At 42.1% G+C, this 19,692-nt stretch overlaps 1 protein-coding gene across 3 annotated transcripts in view; it reads right to left on the bottom strand.

Annotated features, from left to right (window-relative positions):
- The window catches only part of LOC121531832 (DNA topoisomerase I, mitochondrial), a 35,569-nt gene that overhangs the window by 8,395 nt on the left and 7,482 nt on the right, over window positions 1-19,692 (bottom strand). For all 3 annotated transcript variants that reach the window (XM_041837319.2, XM_041837318.1, XM_041837317.2), the window contains exons 5-12: window positions 16,597-16,722; window positions 16,363-16,441; window positions 14,603-14,727; window positions 14,385-14,500; window positions 12,886-13,007; window positions 9,794-9,916; window positions 9,417-9,604; window positions 6,078-6,222 (exon numbers count right to left, since the gene is read on the bottom strand). In XM_041837319.2, coding sequence (XP_041693253.1) covers window positions 6,078-6,222; window positions 9,417-9,604; window positions 9,794-9,916; window positions 12,886-13,007; window positions 14,385-14,500; window positions 14,603-14,727; window positions 16,363-16,441; window positions 16,597-16,722 — 1,024 coding nt within the window. The remainder of the gene's footprint in view (window positions 1-6,077; window positions 6,223-9,416; window positions 9,605-9,793; window positions 9,917-12,885; window positions 13,008-14,384; window positions 14,501-14,602; window positions 14,728-16,362; window positions 16,442-16,596; window positions 16,723-19,692) is intronic.

Genomic DNA, 19,692 nt, shown 5'->3' with positions numbered 1-19,692 from the left:
GCAATGAATCACGACTCATGTTCCTCTCAAGCAACACAAAAGAAAATGGCTTCTAAACTCGCAGATAGACGTGCTCCCCACAGACCTCTCCTTAAAAATCAAAACAATTGTTCACAATTTCCCAGTGTGACTTCTAGGCCTATTCAACAGCACAAATCAAACCCTCAACTTAAACTTACAAGATTTCATCTATTCAATATGCCTTGGTAAAATACAATTACAACACACTCCGAACTATGACAAAAAAACTAAACATTTCAACAGCTGCGGAACCTAATCATAATGGCCATGCAGTGTACAAACAGAATCTATGTAAATAATTGAAGCAATTTCGAGATGAAATTGAGAGTCTTTTTCCTGACTGTATGAAGCCAGTAAATGCACTCTACGGCAATCTGTGCATGTTTGAATGAATGGAAAGTCATGGCCATCAACTATATATCTTATAAACATTGTTTAGGACAATGGGAGAGACTAACAACTAGCCTTGGGTTACCCATAAAAATGCCACAAGGCTACCACTATTTGTGGCATTGGAGATATTGTAGGCAAACAAATGACTTGTGCTTTCTGAAAAGTAGAGGTTCCGTTAAACTAAATTGATGGAAATCGGTTAGATTCTTACAACTGCGCACACACAAACAAAGGTAGCCTATCCTCCATTCTTACTAGTCAACAATTAACATTCTGCTCGTAAGTTAAGGAATTTAGTAGCTCCGAAGACATACAAAACACATACACCTCTCGTTCGCAGACTTCTACAGTGCCTTCTGAAAGTATTCACATCCACATTTTGTGGTGTTACAGCCTGAATTTAAAATTGGCCTACACACAATAGCCCATATTGTCAAAGTGGAATTATATTTTTAGACATTTTTACAAATTGATATAAAATGAAAAGCTGAAATGTCGAGTCAAGTATTCAACCCCTTTGTTATGGCAAGCCTAAATAAGCTCAGGAGTAAAAATCTGATTAACAAGTCACATACGTTGCATGGACTCACTGTGTGCTACAATAGTGTTTAACATGATTTTTGTATGACTACCTCATCTCTGTACCCCACACATACAATCTGTAAGGTCCCTCAGTCGAGCAGTGAATTTCAAACACAGATTCAACCCCAAATACCAGGGAGGTTTTCCAATGCCTCGCAAAGAAAGGCACCCATTGATAAAAAAAGCTGGCATTGAATATCCCTTTGAGCATGGTGAAGTTATTAATTTCACTTTGAGTGGTGTATCAACACATGCAGTCATTACAAAAGATACAGGCGTCCTTCCTAACTCAGTTGCCGGAGGCGAAGGAAACCTCAGGGATTTCACCATGAGGCCAATGGGTGACTTTAAAACAGTTTAATGGCCTGTACAGAATAAAAATATTCCAAAACATTAGGGTTGGATGGTATCCAGATTTTCATACCATTTCTGTACCATACCAGGGTATACGGTATTACCGGAAGTGCACACAGGGTGCGCTATTTAAAAAAAAGTATAAATAACAAATTTAATTTTACTTATCAAAAAGAATTACGCACAAAACAATTTAGGCAACAGGGATGTTGATCCAGGATGGGATTGAATGTCTAGACTGGGTACCAGTCTTTTTAGCTAACATTCCACTCCATGTCTTTGCCGAAAGGCCATATCTTTGCCAAACTCAATATGCAGCTGGATTTACGGCGCAGTTGCTCATTGGTTGTTGGAAATAACATTAATATTGTCCATGACAACATGTGAAGCCTCAAATAGAATTACAATTATACCAAAGTCTAAAACAAACATTTAGCTGTTAGCTAAGCTAGTTGTATTTTGAGGCTTAAAATCAAAGCAAAGATGTTTTGTGATATTTAGTTTCAGAATTTAGACCTGAGCTAGCAACTTCTGACAGACTGGTTTCGTCTGGACAAACAAACGGTTGCGCAAGTCAGTGTGCCAGAGCGCAGAATATCTGATGAATTTACGAACGCACAACAACCGTTGAATATGATCGTTGTCAGTAAACCTAATTAAATTGTTGCCAGCAGCACAGTCACCAACGCTCTAGATAACATGAAAACAGCCTAACCAGCTCTGCTAGGGCAAGAAAGAATGAGGTGTTCTCTCATTTGTGTTGAAGTAGCTAGCATGCTAGCCAACTTTAGCCAGTTAGCTTGGGTGCTTGACTGCCGTTGTGAGGTCAGAACGCTCTATGCAACCCTACTCCTCGGCCAGAGCGTCCAGTGTGCGCTCTGAACGCTCCGAGAGCGAAACGCTCCGAATTTACAAACGGATAATCTGACAATGCTCTGAATTTACAAACGCGAGAGCGCACTCCTGAGTGAATTTACGAACGCACCCTAAGTGATAATGCCCAAGAAGCCGGGGTTTGGAGGATATATTGGCATGGGTGGCAAACTGCCAATAAATGCTCCAAACACCGGCTTGGAGGGCATTATCTACATATTCAAATAATGATTGACATAGTCATAAAAAAAAAACAGTAATTTATTAATTCATACTATTTCATCCACAAATCTAATGTTCCTACCAAAGCCGTCTGGTCGTTCGTTCTATCGGTTCGGTTGCCAGAGACAGGCCCCAGTCATTAAATATTTTTGTATCTACTTTAGTATCCAGTCGTTTGTTCTAAATGTTCCATTGCCATACTGGCTGGCAACGTTCTTATCCATTGCTTGCTAGCTAGCCAAGTACGGCTAACTTCCAGTCACGTCAAACAATGCAACCAGAATAACAGCAAAGTATAGTGAACAAAAATAGAAATGCAACAATTTTACTGACTTAGTTTAAGGAAATCAGGCAATTTAAATAAATTCATTAAAAATAGGGGCATGGATCGTAAAACCAGTCAGTATCTGGTGTGACCACCATTTACCTCACGGAGCGCCACACATCTCCTTCGCATTGAGTTGATCAGGCTGTTGTCCCACTCAATGGCTGTGTGAAGTTGCTGGATATTGGCGGGAATTGGAACACGTCGTACATGTCAATCCAGAGCATCCCAAACATGCTCAATGGGTGACACGTCTGGTGAGTATGCAGGCCATGGAAGAACTGGGACATTAAGTTTCCAGGAATTGTGCACAGATCCTTGCGATAGGGGGCAGTGCATTATCATGCTGAAACATGAGGTGATGGAGGAGGATGAATGGCACTACAATGGGCCTCAGGATCGTCACGTATCTGTGCATTCAAATTGCCATCGATAAAATGCAAACATGTTTGTTGTCCGTAGCTTATGCCTGCCCATACCACAACCCCACCATGGGGCACTCTGTTCAAAACGTTGACATCAGCAAACCGGTAGCCCACACGACGCCATACACGTAGTCTGCGGTTGAGGCCGGTTGGACGTACTGACAAATTCTCTAAAACAACGTTGGAGGTGGCTTATGGTAGAACCTTCAATTCTCTGGCAACAGCTCTAGTGGACAATACTGCAGTCAGCATGCCAATTGCACGTTACATCAAAACTTGAGACGTCTGTGGCATTGTGTTGACAAAATTGCCCATTTTAGAGTGGCCTTTTATTGTCCCCAGGTGCACCTGTGTAATGATCATGATGTTTAAAATTGGCTTCTTGATATGCCACAATTGTCAGGTGGATGGATTATCTTGGCAAATGAGAAATGCTCACTAACTGGGATGCAAACAAATTTGTGCACAAACTTTGAGATAAGGTTTTTGTGTGCATGATTTTCTGGTGGGATTTTAAGTTTCTGCTCATGAAACATAGGACCAACATTTTATATGTTGTGTTTATATTTTTGTTCAGTATAGCTGCATTTGTTTAAGATGTTCTCTAGTGACATTTATTTGGATAGATCCATAACAATGAGCTAATGATGTATGATTTTGCCTGGCACAGAGAATGTGCTCTCTCGTCAGGACACTGTTGTTCAGAGAAGCTAGCCAACAACACAGCTAACACAATCACTTCAAAACTGTAGCTGGAAAGACAGCAAACTAGTTCAATTTCCATTAGTTTCACCTGTTTTATATTGACATTTCTAACTTCGACTGGCTGAGAAAAGCTGCTTGCATGTCTCATCCCGACACGTTCATTACTATGGGAGAACTGGATATCGAATTACAATATTGAAACAATGTTGCAAATGTCAGAAACAGACAGTAAGAATTATACAAATCTCTGCTGTTGAAAACCAAACGCTAGTCTAAAAGAAATAGAAGACAATGTTTAGATGCTTTTTATATAGTGGAGATCAAGTTTACAGAGTGCATTCGGAAAGCTCAGAGACAGGATGGTGTCGAGGCACAGTTCTGGGGAAGGGTACCAAAAAATTTCTGCAGCATTTAAGGTCCCCAAGAACAGTGGCCTCCATTCTTAAATGGAAGAAGTTTGGAACCACCAAGACTCTTCCTAGAGCTGGCCGCCCGGCCAAAACTGACCAATCGGGGGAAGAGAGCCTTGGTCAGGGAGGTGACCAAGAACCCGATGGTCACTGACAGAGCTCTAGAGTTCCAACAGGACAACAGTCTTTGCAGCACTTTGCAGAAACAAGATTCTCTGGTCTGATGAAACCAAGATTGAACTCCTAGGCCTGAACATCAAGCGTCACGTCTGGAGGAAACCTGGCACCATCCCTATGGTGAAGCATGGTGGGGGCAGCATCATGCTGTGGGGATGTTCTTCAGCAGCAGGGACTAGGATGCTAGTCAGGATCAAGGCAAAGATGAACGGAGCAAAGTACAGAGAGATCCTTGATGAAATCATGTTCCAGAGCGCACAGGACCTCAGACTGGGGCGAAGGTTCACCTTCCAACAGGACAACGAACCTAAGCACACAGCCAAGACAACGCAGGAGTGGCTTTGGGACAAGTCTCAATGTCAGAGTGGCCCAGCCAGAGCCCAGACTTGAACCCGATCGAACATCTCTGGAGAAACCTGAAAATAGCTGTGCAGCAACGCTCTCCATACAACCTGACAGAGCTTCAGGAGGATCTGCAGAGAAGAATGGGAGAAACTCCCCAAATACAGGTGCGCCAAGCTTGAAGCATCATACCCAAGAAGACTCAGCTGTAATCGCTGCTTCAACAAAATACTGAGTAAAGGGACTGAATACTTATGTAAATGCCATATTAAAATTATACATTTGAAAAAAAAAATGCATATCATTATGGGGTATTTTTTGTAGAATGTTGAGGGAAAAAAACAATTTAAATCAATTTTAGAATAAGGCTGTAACGTAACAAGATGCTTGTAATCATTAAGGACTGGGGAGTTTGAGGATAAATAAGAAACGGAATGGCGCTAAGCACTGCCAAAATCCTAGAGGAAAACCTGGTTCAGTCTGCTTTCCAGATTAATTCACCTTTCAGGACAATAACCTAAAACACAAGGACAAATCTACACTGGAGTTTCTTACCAAGAAGACAGTGAATGTTCCTGAGTGGCCAAGTTACAGTTTTGACTTAAATCTATGTCAAGACTTGAAAATGGTTGTCTAGCAATGATCAACAACCAATCTGACAGAGCTTGAAAATAATAAAATGGGCAGATGTTTCACAATCCAGGTGTGGAACGCTCTTTGAGACTTCCCCAAAAAGATTGACAACTAATAGCTGCCAAAGGTGACGCAGGGGTATGAACACTTATGTAAATGAGATATTTCAGCATTTCATTTAATACATTTGCAAACATGTTTTCACTGCCATTATGGGGTATTGTGTGTAGATGGGTGAGAAAAACAAAGTTAAGCAATTTTGAATTCAGGCTGTAACACAAAAAGTCAAGGGGTATGAATACTTTAAGGCACTGTATATGGGAATGGTTATTTAGGACAACAATTGTCTGCAGTCACTGCACCACGCAGAGTGCATATGTTTGTGTGGTTTGACCCCATGTTCCTCAAATTCAAATCTGGACGTTGAAGCCAGTTGCACTGTTTTTTTTTGCACCGTTTCCCTCCCCTCCACATTCTTCACCTTTCATCAGGGACTGATTTAGACCTGGGACACCAGGTGGGCGCAATTAATTATCAGGTAGAAAATAAAATCAGAAGGCTCCGGAGCTCGTAGGGTAATATTTGAAAACCTGTGCTCTATGTCATGCCTCATACCTTGAGTTTGGAGCTGGGGTTGAGCATGACATACTTGCAGGAGCCCTGAACATTCTCAGTCCAGCTGGCCAGCCAGGTCACCGTGTTGTCATGGCGAACCTCCTTCCAGTGGTGACCAGCAGGGGGTTCTGGGATACAAGACTTTCTAAGGGAGGGGGGTAAAGAGATCAAGGGTCTGATACTGTAGGCATGAGACGGCGTCACAGGGTTTCCACTAGATAACAGCCACAAAGTCAGAAGTCTATATCATAGTTAAAAATTCATGAAAACAAGAATTAGCTTGTTGGTCTTAATTTAAGGTTAGACATACGGGACATTTCAATTTCTGTATGGACCTCGCTTTGTGCACTGGGGCATTGTCATGCTGAAACAGGAAAGGGCCTTCCCCAAACTGTTACCACAAAGGTGGAAGCACAGAATCGTCTAGAATGTCATTGAATGCTGTAGCGTTAAGATTTCCCTTCACTGGAACCAAAGGGGCCTAGCCTGAACCATGAAAAACACCCAGACCAGCATTCCTCCTCCACCAAACTTTACAGTTGGCACTATGCATTCAGGCAGATAGCGTTCTCCTGGCATCCGCCAAACCCAGATTCATCCGTTGGACTGCCAGATGATTAAATCACTCCAGAGAACGTGTTTCCACCACTCCAGCCGACGCTTGGCATTGCGCATGGTGATCTTAGGCTTGTGTGCGGCTGCTCGGCCATGGAAACCCATTTAATTTAGTTCCCGACGAACAGTTATTGTGCCGATGTTGCTTCCAGAGGCAGTTTGGAATTCGGAGGAACCAAGGACAGACGATTTTTACGCCATGCGCGGTTCAGCACTCGGCGGTCCCGTTCTGTGAGCTTGGGTGGCCTACTACTTCGCGGCTGAGCCGTTGTTGCGCCGAGACGTTTCCACTTCACAATAACAGTACTTACAGTTGACCGGGGCAGCTCTAGCAGGGCAGAAATTTGACGAACTGACTTGTTGGAAAGGTGGCATCCTATGACTGTGCCATGTTGAAAGTCACTGAGCACTTCAGTATGGCCATTCGACTGCCAATGTTTGTCTATGGAGATTGCATGGCTGTGTGCTCAATTTTATACACCTGTCAGCAACGGCTGTGGCTGAAATAGCCGAATCCACTCATTTGAAGGGGTGTCCACATACTTTTGTATATATAGTGCCTTTATGATTTGTAGTAAAAAAAACAGAGAAAGATAAGTGTTTCCAATGGCATCAGTCAATTAGTAGACAACGCCTAATCACAATTGGTCAAAATCACATTTTTTACTACAAAACATTTTCACATATGTTGATGTTGGGGTGGTGATGAGTATGAAGTTGAACAATTGTGACGTTTCCCTTTAAGGTTAGGGTTAGATTTAAAATGAGATTTTAAGAGAAATTGTAGAAATAGGCAAGGTTTATGACTTTGTGACTGTTAACTAGAAGACTATTACACAGGGGCTCAACTTTAACCCTGACTATTGCGGTGCTTGATCCTAAAGCCCTCTACAAGATTCACATGCGTAGATCTACGCTCATGCATGCGCTGGTTGGAGTCTGATATTTTTTTGCAACGTGTACCTTTCGGTAACATAATACCTCGCTGGTCCAGACTCCCAAAAATTAACATTCACAAGGGGGGGACAGAGATTTTCTTGTCGTCTTCTCATTTGTGGTGAAAGCAAAAGAAGTCTCATCTTCCCTTACTAGCAAGTTGGCTGAACACGGCAAGATAGCTAGTCTTTTAGCTTCCCACAAAATTAAATAATATGCCCTGGCAAATATTCTTATATTCTACAACATTATCCTTATTTGAGACGCTGCTTCAACGTATTCGCTCTCATATCAGCTAAAAATAGAATATCATAATTGTTATTATCAAACCATGTTTCCATCCACTGTTTTTATACAGTATCAAAATAAAATCACAACAGCTGTGATGAAAACAGTAAGTTAAAATGATATAAATGCAGACAGATCATTTGTTTGTTTGACATGGTGGGATCTTTTTGTGTCGGTAAAATGTATTATGCGATAAATGGCGGTGAAAATGCCTTAATGCGTAAATATTGATATAATGACCATATCAAAGTAAACTTCGATTCACGCAATGATATGGTGTGTGGTCCTCCCACTACGACTCGGGAAACCACGCAGTTTATTACACTAAAGATTAAATAAATGAACTTCACAGGGTAGTGAAAGTGCACGAGGATGAGCTTGATATAAATATCAAGGGTCTTATTCTGGTGGCATGATGATCGATGGTTGACAAATAAAAATATTCTCGCCCTTATCCATAACAATCTCATCATGTAAACTAGCCTACACACACTATCTGTGACCTGTTGCCGCACATATGCTATTTAACGCAACAGTTTGTGACTAAAATATCGGTAGAGTTGAAAATGTGATGAAACACATTGAAGTTTAGATTTTTATTCGGTACATGAAAACGTATGCGAAAAATTACATTGTGTGCACTGTCATCACGCACTGATTTTATATGCAACAAGTCAGTTTGGTGGAAACAAACCACTGGTGGGAAAATGCGCATATTTTCTTTATGGGGAATTTTGAATATTTTTGAAGGTTTGAGCAGTCGCTGAGATTATATTTGGTTATCAATGCAAAATAGGCTGCTTATTTAATGCCAAGCTAAACCAAGACATCAATCTTGAAGTGATTCTGAAGTAGATTAGCTTCCCATGAAATAATCAGATTTATAATCAAATATGCCCTGGCAAAAATGTCTATACTTGCAGGTGTAACCTACAACGTTATCCCAGTTTAATATGCTGCTTGAATGTATTCACTATCATATCAGCTAAAAATAGAATGTCATGTTTTGAAGGAACCAAGTGAACGTCATTGCCTACACAACACTGGCCCCACGGCTATGCAAGGAGTGATACGGAACATTACAATTTTCATGTGGCACGGAAGTATGTCAAATGTTGGAGCGCACTACAAGGAGTCGCCCCTTTGGTGACGAAAAACAACATTACGACACAGCTACGCTCCGTAGGGTCCGTCTCCGTCGGGTATAAATCAGCCTTTAGCAGACACTAATTTAGACTGGGAGTCTAATCACTGACTTGGATCATAATGACAAGAGACACAGGTCTTAGAGGAGTAAAGTAGTGTGGAAAACAACCATACTGTGGTCTTCCTCTAGATACTACTACTAAACCGTATTGAGGGGATGAATATTGGAACATCCAAACCTGTTGTGGGACTGTTCCATAGTGTTTCTCCGGGCATTAACCTTCCCTTTTATTAACCCTTTTCTATTCTGTAACCTCCCCTTTACTAGCCAGTCATGTTCTGAGCCAGTCTCACTTTGCACAGTTGATGATGACGTCCTCCGGCTGGATCCTCTTCTTAAGCATGCCTTGTTTGGGGTGCTCCCCCCGCCCTCGGAAGAGACCTGGGGGCTCAATCTTAAAGTTGCCGATGCGTTCCCGGTGGTGGTCCAGCATACAGAAGCCATACTCCTCCACTATCTTCTGGTTGGCCTCTTTCATCACCTGGAATGAAATATATATTGGTTATCAGGTATGACAATAATGCCTGCTTGATATCAACTAGACTTTACTATGAACCCCCTTCGCTCTCACAATAGTGTATCCATAGCAATTACACTCAATCCAATAATGAAGTAATCCTTTAGCTCTACCTTGAGTAATGGTCCTATGTTTTGTCTGAGTTCCACTGACCAGTTTCTCCTCTTTGCTCATGGCCTTCCTAGCCTCCACCTTCTCCTTGTGCATGGTGTGGAGCTCCCGAAAGTCGCACTTATTCAGGTCACTAATCAGCACCCTCTCCTCCAGGGTCATCTCCTGCTCAGACAAACAAAGGACAATACACGAGAAACAGATTCACTACCGAATTGTCCTTGATGCCGTCAGTCAACCAGGAATCTTCTGAGTAGACCTACCTAATAAAAACACAGAACGCAAAACATTCCAGTCCACTCATCTTCATAACCCAACAAATCTGAGATATGTCCTTATCGAAATAACTAAAATCTGTAGCCTTTGCTTTAATCACTTGATCAATAAAAAGGACAGACCATCCTCAGTCCTTACATCTCAGTCCTGTGAGCTAGAGACAACCATAAAGCAGGCTAGCCTGGGCCCCAGCAGCAGCAACCTCTGTGTTCCTGTAATACAGATCTAGGGAGCCCCTGAAGGAGTCAGACCCATAAAACATGTCAACAGGGATGCTAAACAAGTAGCCCTTTTATTCAGTTACGATTTAATGTAATGTTTTTTTTTGCGGTAAAACGTCACGACACCCCCCTTTAATGTGGCCTCCTATGGCAGGCGAGAGGGCCTGCACGGCCACGGGGATGTCACTATGGCCACCTTCTGTCCATAAACTAGAAAGCCTGCTTGAGTAAATGTCAATGTACACAGTGTACAAAACATTAGGAACACCTTAATATTGAGTTGAACCCCTTTTGCCCTCAGAACATGCTGGCCCATGTTGACTACAATGCTTGTCAAGTTGGTTGGATGTCCTTTGGGTGGTGGACCATTCTTGATACACACAGGAAACTGTTGAGCATGAAAAGCCCAGCAGCATTGCACTTTCTTGACACTCAAACTGGTGCGCCTGGCACCTACTACCATTCCCTGTTCAAAGACAAATATTTTGTCTTGCCCATTCACCCTCTGAATTACATTTACATCATTTAGCAGACGCTCTTATCCAGAGCAACTTACAAATTGGTGCATTCAACTTATGATAGCCAGTGGGACAACCACTTTTTTTTGTTTTATGGGGGGTAGAAGGATTACTTTATACTATTCCAGGTATTCCTTAAAGAGGTATGGCACACATTCACAATCCATGTCTCAAGGCTTAAAAATCCTTTGTTAACCTGTCTCCTCCCCTTCATCTACACTGATTGAAGTGGATTTAAGAAGTGACGTCAATAAGGGATCATAGCTGTCACCTGGATTCACCTGGTCAGTCAAATGTCATGTAAAGAGCAGGTGTTCTTAATGTTTTGTACACTTAGTGTATACGACTTATTTTTCTTTCCATTTCTTTGAGGAAGGAATCCATAAGAGCAGCATGTCAACATATCCAGAAGGGGAGTTTAGCTATAGATAAATACAAAGAAACAGGGAAAAATCTGGGACATGTGCACCTGACAACAGGAGCTCTAAGAGCAAAAATACTAATGCATTGTCTTGGCACCAGTAAAATTGTGATATTTTCCCTAATACAGATCCAGTCCAGACATGCCAGTGACAGTGTGGACACTTGAGTCACCGACCTTCCCTTTAAGCATGATTGACAGGCAGCGGGTGGGCGGAGACTGGGGGCAGTCAGGCGAGGAGAGGTTTCCCGTTATAATAAAACAGTTTAATTGGATTTGTTCATATGCGGGGAGCGACTTGTCTGGATTAGCATATCAATGCCTTTACACAAATCATATTTTCAAGAGCATTGGGCACTAAGCAGCACGAAATTAATTCTGCATGATACGCCTTTGGGCCTGCTGGAGTGTTGTGTACAGAAGACACCCCGATACACCCATCTCCACACCCCTGCATCTATACTGAACAAAAATATAAACGCAACATGTAAAGTGTTGGTCGCATGTTTCATGATCTGAAATAAAATATCCCAGACATTTTCCATACTCACAAAAAGCTTCTTTCTCTCACATTTTGTGCACAAATTTGTTTACATCCCTGTTAGTGAGCATTTCTCCTTTGCCAAGATAATCCATCCACCTGACAGGTGCGGCATATCAAGAAGCTGATTAAACAGCATGATCATTACACAGGTGCACCTTGTGCTGGGACAATAAAAGGCCACTCTACAATGTGCAGTTTTGTCACACAACACAATGCCACAGATGTCTCAAGTTGAGGGAGCGTGCAATTGGCATGCTGACTGCAGGAATATCCACCAGAGCTGTTGGTAGAGAAAACAACATTCAAAAAAACATCCCTGATACGCAAACTCAAAGCCATCGCATCTATGGGAAACAGAAGCTATGAAAATGCCCAGTTGAACTCCACAGTCAAACGGATTGGTGTGTGGGTGAAGAACGACGAAAGAGAACGAGAGAGACCAACCCCCAGAGAGACTTCAACATATTTCCCATGTTGAGGGTTTGAACCCTTAACACACACGCAGAGTACACACACCCAGAATACATGCTCAGCGACACAAAGACAATAGACCACCTCGTACTGAATGTTCATTTCTCTACCATAAACCGCCTCCTTCGTTTTAGAGAATTTGGCAGTACATCCAACTGGCCTCACAACCGCAGACCACGTGTAACCACGACAGCCCAGGACCTCCACATCCAGCTTCTTCACCTGCGGGATCGTCTGAGACCAGCCACCCGGACAGCTGATGAAACTGAGAAGTATTTATGTCTGTAATAAAGCCCTTTTGTGGGGAAAAACTCATTCTGATTGGTTGGGCCTGGCTCCCCAATAGGTGGGCGGACCGATGCCCTCCCAGGCCCAACGATGGTGTGAAATGCATAGATTTGGGCCTAATGAATTTTTTTCAATTGACTGATTTCCTTATATGAACATCTCTTTATTAGTTGAACAGTATAGGGACCTGATGACCACGCTCACTCTCAACCACTACTCCTACTTGTTTGGTTCTCGGTTGGACTTCCAACTCCAAAATAGTTCATTTTTTATCTTTAATCTGCTATACGACAAATTGAGCCACTGATGTTATTCCAAGAACAAGCTAAGAAAACAAAATAAAGTTGTTTCAAGGGCTAGTCTCTCTAGGCTTTTCTTCCGCCCTCACTTCTCACCTTCCTCCAGTCCTTGAAGAAGTTGTTTCGGAACACATCTTTTGCAGTGTATTCATGGTCAAGCATCTGAGCATAAAACAGGGCCACCTCCTCTGCAGCAAGGCCCAGCTTCACAGCTTTACCTGGTGAACAAGCACATCACATACAGTTCCATAAAAATCTTAGCCGGGCTACATTTTCAGTAACCAGCTTGCAGGTCCTAAGTGGGAAAATTATATATAATGTTGTAGAATAGTTTAGTACTCAGCTTTACTTCTTTGTATTTTATTACTGTCTGAAACTAACAGGTGCAAACGCTTGGTAAATCTTGCCCTTGTCATGTTCTCTTTAGTAGGGGAGCGAAGCGGCACCACTATACGAGTAGCTGAAGTGACTATAGAGGAGCGGTGTCCTCTGAGATCAAAGTCAGGCTTTTGGAGTTTAGTCAGAACCAAAAAAATGCACCATATCAACTAGTGATAAAAAATAACAATGTTAGATAATTACTGTACATATTGGGATATTATTAATATTTTCAACAACTTTGAAGTCGCCATTTTATTGTTGCGCTAGTTGGCTGTACATGCACCAAAACTCCAGTAATTGTCCTTCATAGCTTGTTTTCCATCTTTTTAAATATTGAGCCAATTTGATTTCAAATTGCCAATTTCCATGACTGATCAAAACTCGTTTTCTCATGGCTCTCGTCCCTCTGCAGCAGACACATGGTAAGCAATATGTTTGGACCATGGAATCACAATTAAATTACAGTATTGAATCGCAATACATATAGAATTGTGAGAATCACAATAAATATCATCCCCACCCTTAAGTATCGTGATAATATCGTATAGTGAGGTCCCTGGCAATTCCCCACCCTAATATCACCCCCAGAGGTCCCCTAGGAGCCAGCTAATCAATGGCCAGAGAGAGAGGCTGAGGCCTGCAGTGAGCGGCTGTGAATTTACATTCCATACCACTCCGATTGATGAGTCAGCTGTGGAGGCCTGGGTACAGGGAGAGACTTCACTACACACACAGGGTTTAACTTATCAAACCTACTCTTTTGATATGGGAGCTGTCAGGGCTGCACTACAGGGAGAAAATGTCAAAACTATGGTTCTCAATCAAAATGTTTGATCCAGCCAGCCAGACATCCCCGGGCTGTAAGCCCTAAATAAAGGAGTCTGATCTTGTGGGCAGCTGTTGATCCATGCAAATCAATACAGAGTTGAGGAACAATCTTCTGGGGTGAATGATGAAGGGGAGGATCCTCCCCAGAGTGTCATAGATAGAGAAAGCGTCAACAACATTCAACTTTCAATCTGACCCAGACAGAATGCATGGACAGTCTGAAAGTGAGCTACAAGCCTTCCTAGCTCAACTTTCTCATGCCAGGAAAGCAACTTAGATCTTTAGAGTGAATAGCCTCTTTGAGAAGTGTTACACGTTTACTTCTAAATGATCGATGAGCTGACGGGGTGAGTATAAAGCCTTCAAACCAGCAGGGCTGTACTGACCATTGTAGTAGAAGCGAACGTTGTCTGGGAGATGCTGGTACTCCGGCGGGAAAAAGGGACCCTTGTGCTCCAGAAACTTCCACTTTACACCATCCTCATACTTGTCCTCTTCCCACCTGAGGGACAAGAACGCATTTCAGAATGAGCCCCTCTTTCATAAAAAGGTGCATCCATCCACCTCCTACACATTCAGCATATAGAAAAACAAACAAGCCCACCATCTCCAGCGCTGCTGCTCCTCTTCTTCTCTTTTTTTGATCTTCAACGCTTTTGCCGCCGCAATCTCTTCCTTTGACTTCTTCTTTGTAGTGACTGGATGCTCCCCCCCCTCTTTCTTTGGCTTCTGGGAGATCAAGACACCACCACAGAAACAAGACAATTTACACAGTAGGTCAAAGACTCCAGCCACCCTAGTCATAGACTGTTCTCTCTGCTACCGCACGGCAAGCGGTACCGGAGCGCCAAGTCCAGGTCCAAGAGGCTTCTAAACAGCTTCTACCCCCAAGCCATAAGACTCCTGAACATCTAATCAAATGGCTACCCAGACTATTTGCATTGCCCACCCCCTCTTTTACGCTGCTGCTACGCTGTTTATTATCTATGCAGTCACTTTAATAACTACCTATATGTACATATTACCTCGACTAACCGGTGCCCCCGTACATTGACTCGGTACCGGTACCCCATGTATATAGCCTCGCTATTGTTATTTTACTGCTGCTCTTTAATTATTTGTTACCTTAATTTCTTATGTTTTTTTTGGTATTCTTTCTTAAAATTGCATTGTTGGTTAAGGGCTTGTAAGTAAGCATTTCACTGTAAGGTCTACACCTGTTGTATTCAGCGCATGTGACAAATAAAATTTAATTTACACAAAATCAGTGTGCCCATTGTAAAATTTCCCAAAACAAAACATGTTCACAGCATTTAATACAAAACAAAGCTTGTTTATCATTTCAGCTATACCCATCTGAGTCATATGCGGCAAACACTAACATTGTATCACAGTAATGATTGTGAATACAATAAAACTAATGTCTTGACTAAACATCTATACTGAACAAAAATATAAACGCAACATGCAACAATTTCAAAAGGTTTTACTGAGTGACAGTTCATATAAGGAAAACTCAGTCAATTCAAATAAATTAATTGGGCCCTTATCTATGGTTTTCACATGACTGGGCAGGGGCATAGCCATGGGTGGGCCTGGGAGGACATAGGCCCAGCCACTGGGGAGCCAGGCCCAGCCAATAAAATTGAGTTTTCCCCTCACAAAAGGGCTTTATTACAGACAGAAATACTCCTCCGTTTCATCAGCTGTCCGGGTGGCTGGTCTCAGACGATCCCGCAGGTGAAGAAGCCAGATGTGGAGGTCCAGAGCTGTCGTGGTTACACGTGGTCTGCTGTGAGGCCAGTTGGACATACTGCCAAATTCTCTAAAACGACGTTGGAGGCGGCTTATGGTAGAGAAATGAACATTTAATTACCAAACAACAGCTATGGTGGACATTCCTGCAGTCAGCATGGCAATTGCATGCTCCCTCAAAACTTTTGACGTCTGTGGCATTGTGTTGTGTGACAAAACTGCACATTTTAGAATGGCCTTTTATTGTCCCCAGCACAAGGTGCATCTGTGTAATGATCATGCTGTTTAATCAGCTTCTTTATATGCCACACCTGTCAGGTGGATGGATTATCTTGGCAAAGGAGAAATGCTCACTAACAGGGATGTGAACAAATCTGTGCACAAAAGTTGAGAAATAAGCTTTTTGTGCGTATAGAACATTTCTAGGATCTTTTATTTCAGCTCATGAAACATGGGACCAACAATTTACATGTTGCGTTTATATTTTTGTTCAGTATAGTTTCCACTTCCAACTCGGCTGAAATTCTTGTTGATGCGAGTGAAAAGTGGGAGAAAATGATGCAACTACATCAACAGATGAACATTTGCCTGCTCAGGGAGGATGTCTACCTTTTCTTTCTTTATCCCCTCCTTTATGTTCTTCTCTGTCCTCGGGTCAGCCTCGTCCTCTTTCAATTTCTTATTTAACCTGAGGGCAGCAAATAACGTCTGTGTACAGCAACAATGCACAACACTATTTGCTCACCTCCAACAGGTAGTGGATGTTGCTTACACTTAGTCATAGGGTAATTGAATGACAGATGGAGTGAGGGCTAACATAATTAATATGGGAGATCTGCTCACGTGGGGGTTGCAGTGGAACATGAGGGACCTTCCAAGGGTTCATCCTCTTGTCTTTTCCTCTTTTTCCCCATATTTTCAGGCGCAAAGTCTCCATCTTCAGGCTCCTCTTTTACAGCCAAATGAAACCTGAGGAAAGCACAAAGAGACTGAACAATGACCAGTCACTTTCACTCACATATCAAGTGGTTGGAAAGCATGACCACATCCTGCTGCGGCCCCCTTTTACTTTCCAGTAAAACCTGGCTATTCATAGAGTAATACCTAAATCCAAAAGTACACAATGATAATTTAGTGACCACACGTAATGACAATTAGTGATTAAACAACATTATAGAAAAGGGCCTGATGATATTATTTCTAATTGCCATAATTATACTAACAATAACAACAACAGGACAGCAAGCTTGTATTTCCCTGCAGTGTGGCTTGGAAGTGGGAAGGAAATGGACCAAATTAATAAAATCAACATTACAACCGCCACTGCAACTCAATTACAGTAGTGCTTCATTTCACATGGTTGGATGGAAGGAAATGAAAGAAAACAGCTGTAGATGCCAATTCACATTACAGGCAGAATGGAACAGGATAACATACAGGGCTGCCAACTTTTGAAAATAGCTTGGAGTGAGATTTCCTATTGTGAATGTCATTGTCTCCACCCCTAGCCAGGGGGTATGGGTGTCCCTAACAGTTTTTTGGTTAGAAAATGCTAATATTAGCAGTTGGTTGCAGTGGCTAACCATAGGATGGATTGCAGTTTCTCTGTCCATAAGAAACCAATGTAAATATGTAATTTGGGTGAACTATCCCCTTTTTAAAAATCTCCTGCCGAGAGGTACCTCTCCAAGAGGGTTGGCCGCCCACACCTGATCTATGTTTCCCAAACACTGGGAGTTTGAATATATGTTCATGTGACATTTGATTTCTACAAATTACCCCACATTTAAGAAAAATCTAATGAATATTGATCTTCTGGTGGTTGAGGCTGATTTGCAAAACCTTGTCATCATCTTACTCTACGTCGGCAAGATCTTTTGCATTTCTGCCTACCATTTCAGCCTAGCAGCTTGTGCGCACAATACTAAAATGACAAAACAGGATATTTGAGGCAAGGGGCATTTCAATATAACCTATTCTCATTTTATGACAGCCACAGAACATGGTTTTAAAACACTGTCGATAAATGCTCACAAAAATGCATAGCCCTCATTGAAAATATATATAATTTAAAAAGTTAAGACAAGTTGGCAAATCAGATTTCAAATAGCCCAATTACACCAGCAAAATTGGTAAGAAATTGTTATGAAGTTAAATAAAAGTATGGGAATAACAGTGCTCTTGCTGAGATAAGCACACTAATTAGTCTATATTTCAGCCCATTGTAGGGGAAGGGCATTGTTCTAATGACTTACATCAGCTATTGTGTAAGACCAAACAAATTAAACAGATAAAATCTCCTGAAGACAAGACAGCCTAAATCTGTCACTACACCAAACCCAAATTATCGTTCCCCCACTAGAATCAGTTACAGTGCACATTTGGGTTCACAATCTGTTCGGGCAAAATAATATTCATAATATAGTTAGACAAATCAGGTCAGCCTACCAAAATTCATGCTGAATTCTGCCTTTTCGTTGTTACAGCCACATGAACCTAGTGCTAAATTGTCAATGACCAAACAAGGTGAATAATGTAGGCTATGGATCTGGGCTAATGCAAGTTGTGGATTAAATCACTAGTAGTAAGCTATATTATCACATGCTGTCATAAGAACGCATTCTGCGACAATTATAGACAAAACAGCTCTACAAGTTGCCTTGCTGCTCTTTTGACAATTGAGGTTAAACATTTTGATAAGCGGCGAACGAACATTCCTGTCCAGTCTGCACCCCACACTAAATTGTGAGGAGTGTGTCTTTACAAACACGCATCCAATCGCCTTGGTCCTGGACCCCAACTAAATCAATCACAAGCTTCAATCTGCCGCGGTTCACAGTGCGGTGGAAGGAAAACGATGGATCTACCGGGTGAAGCTGCCACGGGTACAATGTTTATGAATGTAGAATTTTACACACACTGGATTAATAAAAATAAAAAAAATAAAAAAATTCAATTTGTGAGAAATAAGAGGCATGGCGTGTGAAATGGGCGAAATGCGTGTCTCACACTCAATGCATGCGAGTTGGCAGTGCAGATAATGTAATTAAAGGGATAGTTGGGGATTTTGGCAAAGAGGCCATTTATATACTTCCCAATAGTCAGATATAAAAATGGTATCCAATATGTATCTGTGTCCAATACGAAGGAAGCTAGAGGTAGTTTCGCAAGCCAATGCTAACTAGCGTTAGCGCAATGACTGGAAGTCTAGAGGAACAGCCAGTCATTGCACTAACGCTAGTTAGCAATTGGGCTGACGCTAGTTAACTTATTTCAAACTGCACGCAGATACATAAGTCTCCCCAGTGGCGCAGTGGTCTAAGGCACTGCATCGCAGTGCTAGCTGTGCCACTAGAGATCCTGGTTCGAATCCAGGCTCTGTCGTAGACGGCGCGACCGGGAGACCCATGGGGCGGCGCGCAATTGGCCCAGCGTCGTCCAGGGTAGGGGAGGGAATGGCCGGCAGGGATGTAGCTCAGTTGATAGAGCATGGCGTTTGTAACGCCAGGGTTGTGGGTTCGATTCCCACAGGGGGTAGGAAAAAATTAAAATAAATGTATGCATTCACTAACTGTAAGTCGCTCTGGATAAGAGCGTCTGCTAAATGACAAAAAAAAAAAAGATACATTTGTGAATACCATTTTTATGTATCTGCATCTGGGGAAGTAGATAAAGGGCCTCATTGCCAAAATCCCGACCTACCCGTTTAAGGACCTCTGACCCCCCACTTCACCCACTTTCTTGTCACCGACAACAGTACAGAAGGGTAATGATTGGATATTCTCTCACATTATCTTCCAACGTTCTGTCTGAATGTGGCCTAATTCATCTGAACAACTCATTCCTGTATGGTAATCAATCAAAATATTATTTCCATTTCCTAAGTGAGAGAAGTAGACTTCAATAGGATTAGGAAAATGTCATAATGCCAATAGGTTT

Source organism: Coregonus clupeaformis, chromosome 19, assembly GCF_020615455.1.
Source record: "Coregonus clupeaformis isolate EN_2021a chromosome 19, ASM2061545v1, whole genome shotgun sequence".
Lineage (NCBI taxonomy): Eukaryota > Metazoa > Chordata > Actinopteri > Salmoniformes > Salmonidae > Coregonus > Coregonus clupeaformis.
The sequence above is the reverse complement of the archived record's forward strand: the minus strand, read 5'-3'. Positions and strand labels throughout refer to the sequence as shown.